At 36.5% G+C, this 2,861-nt stretch overlaps 1 protein-coding gene across 2 annotated transcripts in view; it reads left to right on the forward strand.

Moving 5' to 3' along the window:
• The window catches only part of LOC18047671 (disease resistance-like protein DSC1), a 4,983-nt gene extending 2,190 nt beyond the window's left edge, over positions 1–2,793 (forward strand). The window contains exons 3-5 of one of the 2 annotated variants that reach the window (XM_024187722.1): positions 273–605; positions 726–1,994; positions 2,094–2,793. In XM_024187722.1, coding sequence (XP_024043490.1) covers positions 273–605; positions 726–1,994; positions 2,094–2,759 — 2,268 coding nt within the window. In that variant the 3' untranslated portion in view covers positions 2,760–2,793. The remainder of the gene's footprint in view (positions 1–272; positions 606–725; positions 1,995–2,093) is intronic. The other variant, XM_024187723.1, reaches the window with a different exon arrangement.
• The last annotated feature ends 68 nt before the right edge of the window (positions 2,794–2,861 follow it).

Raw genomic sequence — 2,861 nt, forward strand, 5'->3', positions numbered from 1 at the left:
ATACCAATCAAATAGGCCATGTCTTCTCAACTTCTGGATATTAAGATAACAGGTTTGTAAATTAGAGAAATTTTGAATTTTTTTTCTATTAGTCTAATTTTCCAATGGTCCCCAAAATTTTCTTTTCTCGCATATAGATATTTAATATATTAAAAAAATAAAATCAAAGATTGCATAATTTGTTTTTGTTTGAGCTCTTAGTTAATAAAGTTTACGAATGTTTCTTTTCTGTTTTAGGGTTACTCATTCTTTGTTTTTTTGTTTTTAATAAGGGGACCGATGCAATTGAAGGCATATTTCTGGATTTGTCCAAAATAAAAGGCATCAATTTAGACCCAGGAGCCTTCACAAAAATGTCTAATCTAAGATTGCTCAAATTTTATGTACCTGAGATTGAAAGGTTTCTAAGTATGAGCATTGAAGAGCAACTTTCATACTCTAAAGTGCAGCTTCGAAAAGGCCTAGATTATCTTCCTAAAAAATTGAGATATCTTCATTGGGACACATATCCATTAAGGACACTGCCATCAAATTTCAAGCCAAAGAACCTTGTTGAACTGAATTTGCGTTTTAGTAAAGTTGAGCAACCTTGGGAAGGAGAAAAGGTAAGTTGTGTACTAAAACTAAAACATTAATTTTTTCTTTCTTTAAATATACGTGCAATTAATTGTTGAATTAATTGTTGCTTTTTAATTAATATAGTCTTTATATATCTGTTATTGCAGGAAGCTTTCAAGTTAAAATCTATTAACCTCAGCCATTCTCAACATTTCATTAAGATGCCAGGCCCATTAGAAACCCCAAATATTGAAACATATCTTTTGGATTATACAAACTTGGCTTGTGTTCCCTCATCTATCCAGAATTTCAAGTATCTCAGTGCGTTGTCTTTTAAGGGCTGCAAAAGTCTTAGGTCTTTTGCAAGCAATCTTCATTTTGTTTGTCCAGTAACTATTGATTGCTCCTCATGTGTTAATCTCATAGAGTTTCCACAGATTTCTGGGAAAGTTAGACAGCTATACTTACGCGAGTCTGCAATAGAAGAAGTTCCATCATCAATAAAGTACCTAACTGATCTTAATTTGTTGGATTTGAGTGATTGCAAACGGCTGAAGAGGATTTCAACTAGGTTTTGTAAATTGAGATTTTTGGTTAATCTTTTTGTTAATGGCTGCTTGAACCTTGAGCGTTTCCCAGAAATCTTGGAGAAAATGGAACATTTAACACGCATTGATTTAGTCTGGACGGCTCTGCCATCGCCATTTGAAAATCTACCGAGGCTTGCACTTTTGTCCGTAAGTGGTTGTTCTATACTTGATAAGTTGCCGGATAACAGTGGCAATTTAAATGGAAATAACTTTGAGAGTTTACCTGCAAGTATCAAGCAACTGTCGTGGCTAAGTTATCTTTACTTGAAGGATTGTAATATGCTTCAGTCATTACCAGAACTTCCATTGGGCCTAACATGTCTTGAATTGAGGGATTGTAAGATACTTCAGTCATTACCAGGACTTCCATTGGGCCTAAAATGTCTTGAATTGAGGGATTGTAAGATACTTCAGTCATTACCAGAACTTCCATTGGGTCTAGAAACTCTTCGCTTATGGCGTTGTAACATGCTTCAGTCATTACCAGCACTTCCATTGGGTCTAGAAACTCTTCACTTGGAGGATTGTAACATGCTTCGGTCATTACCAGAACTTCCATTGTGTCCACAGTCACTAAAAGCAATGAACTGTAACCGGCTTCAATCTTTGCCAGAGATTCCGTCATGTCTACAAGAACTAGATGCATCCGTACTCGAAAAGCTATCCAAACCCTCTCCTGACCTTCGTCAATGGCATCCGGAATATCTGACGTCACAACCAATTTATTTTGGGTTTACTAACTGCTTGAAACTTGATGGAAAAGCAAACAACAGGATTTTGGCAGATTCACTACGTATGGCAATTGCAGCATCACTGAGACTGGGCTATGAAAGAGCAAACAAAGGGGTATCAAATTCCCTCTCTTGTTTACTCTGTCCCTCTTTGTTATATCTGAAATCATGGTTTTCATTTTACAATTTTCTTTTTTTAAATGTCGTTTCACAGAAACTTTCTAAACTCAGGGATTCCCAAATTGTTTTACCTGGGAGCGAAATTCCTGACTGGTTCAGCAATCAAAGTTCAGGATCTTCGATACGTATTCAACTGCCACCGCACTCTTTTTGCAGAAACTTAATCGGGTTTGCTTTTTGTGCTGTTCTTTATTTTAAGCAACTTTATTCTGATCGTCGTCGTTATTTTGACGTCTACTGTCTATCCGACTTAGAAATAAAGACTCTCTTTGAAACCAAACATGTTGATCTGAGTTTCTATGGGGAGTCTATTGAAGACCCCCATGATTCAGATCATGTCATACTTGGTTTTAAACCTTGCTTGAATGTTGGCTTTCCTGATGGTTACCATCATACAACTGTCTCACTTAAGTTCTTCAATGAGTTTGACCGAAAACAAAAGAGTCAAGGGATAAAACGTTGCGGAGTATGTCCAGTATATGCAAATCCCAGCGAGACCAAAGCCAACACTTTTACTCTCAATTTTGCTACTGAAGTTTGGAAATTGGATGATTTGCCAAGCGCGAGTGGCACTGCTGCAAGTGAATTTGATTCGAGTTCTGATGAAGGGGAATTACATTACAGTTTTGATGAAGAGGAATTGGAACCGAGTCCCAAGAGATTTGCAGAGCCGATCAAATCAACACTTCTTAACAAATGAGCCACCCGTTTTCACGTATTCTTTTTTCCTTAGGTATGTTGAAAATGCTCTAATTCTGGATTGTGATTTGTTTAAGATGATGTTTTTATCTATGTATTCCAT

Source organism: Citrus clementina, unplaced genomic scaffold (assembly GCF_000493195.1).
Source record: "Citrus clementina cultivar Clemenules unplaced genomic scaffold, Citrus_clementina_v1.0 scaffold_3, whole genome shotgun sequence".
Lineage (NCBI taxonomy): Eukaryota > Viridiplantae > Streptophyta > Magnoliopsida > Sapindales > Rutaceae > Citrus > Citrus x clementina.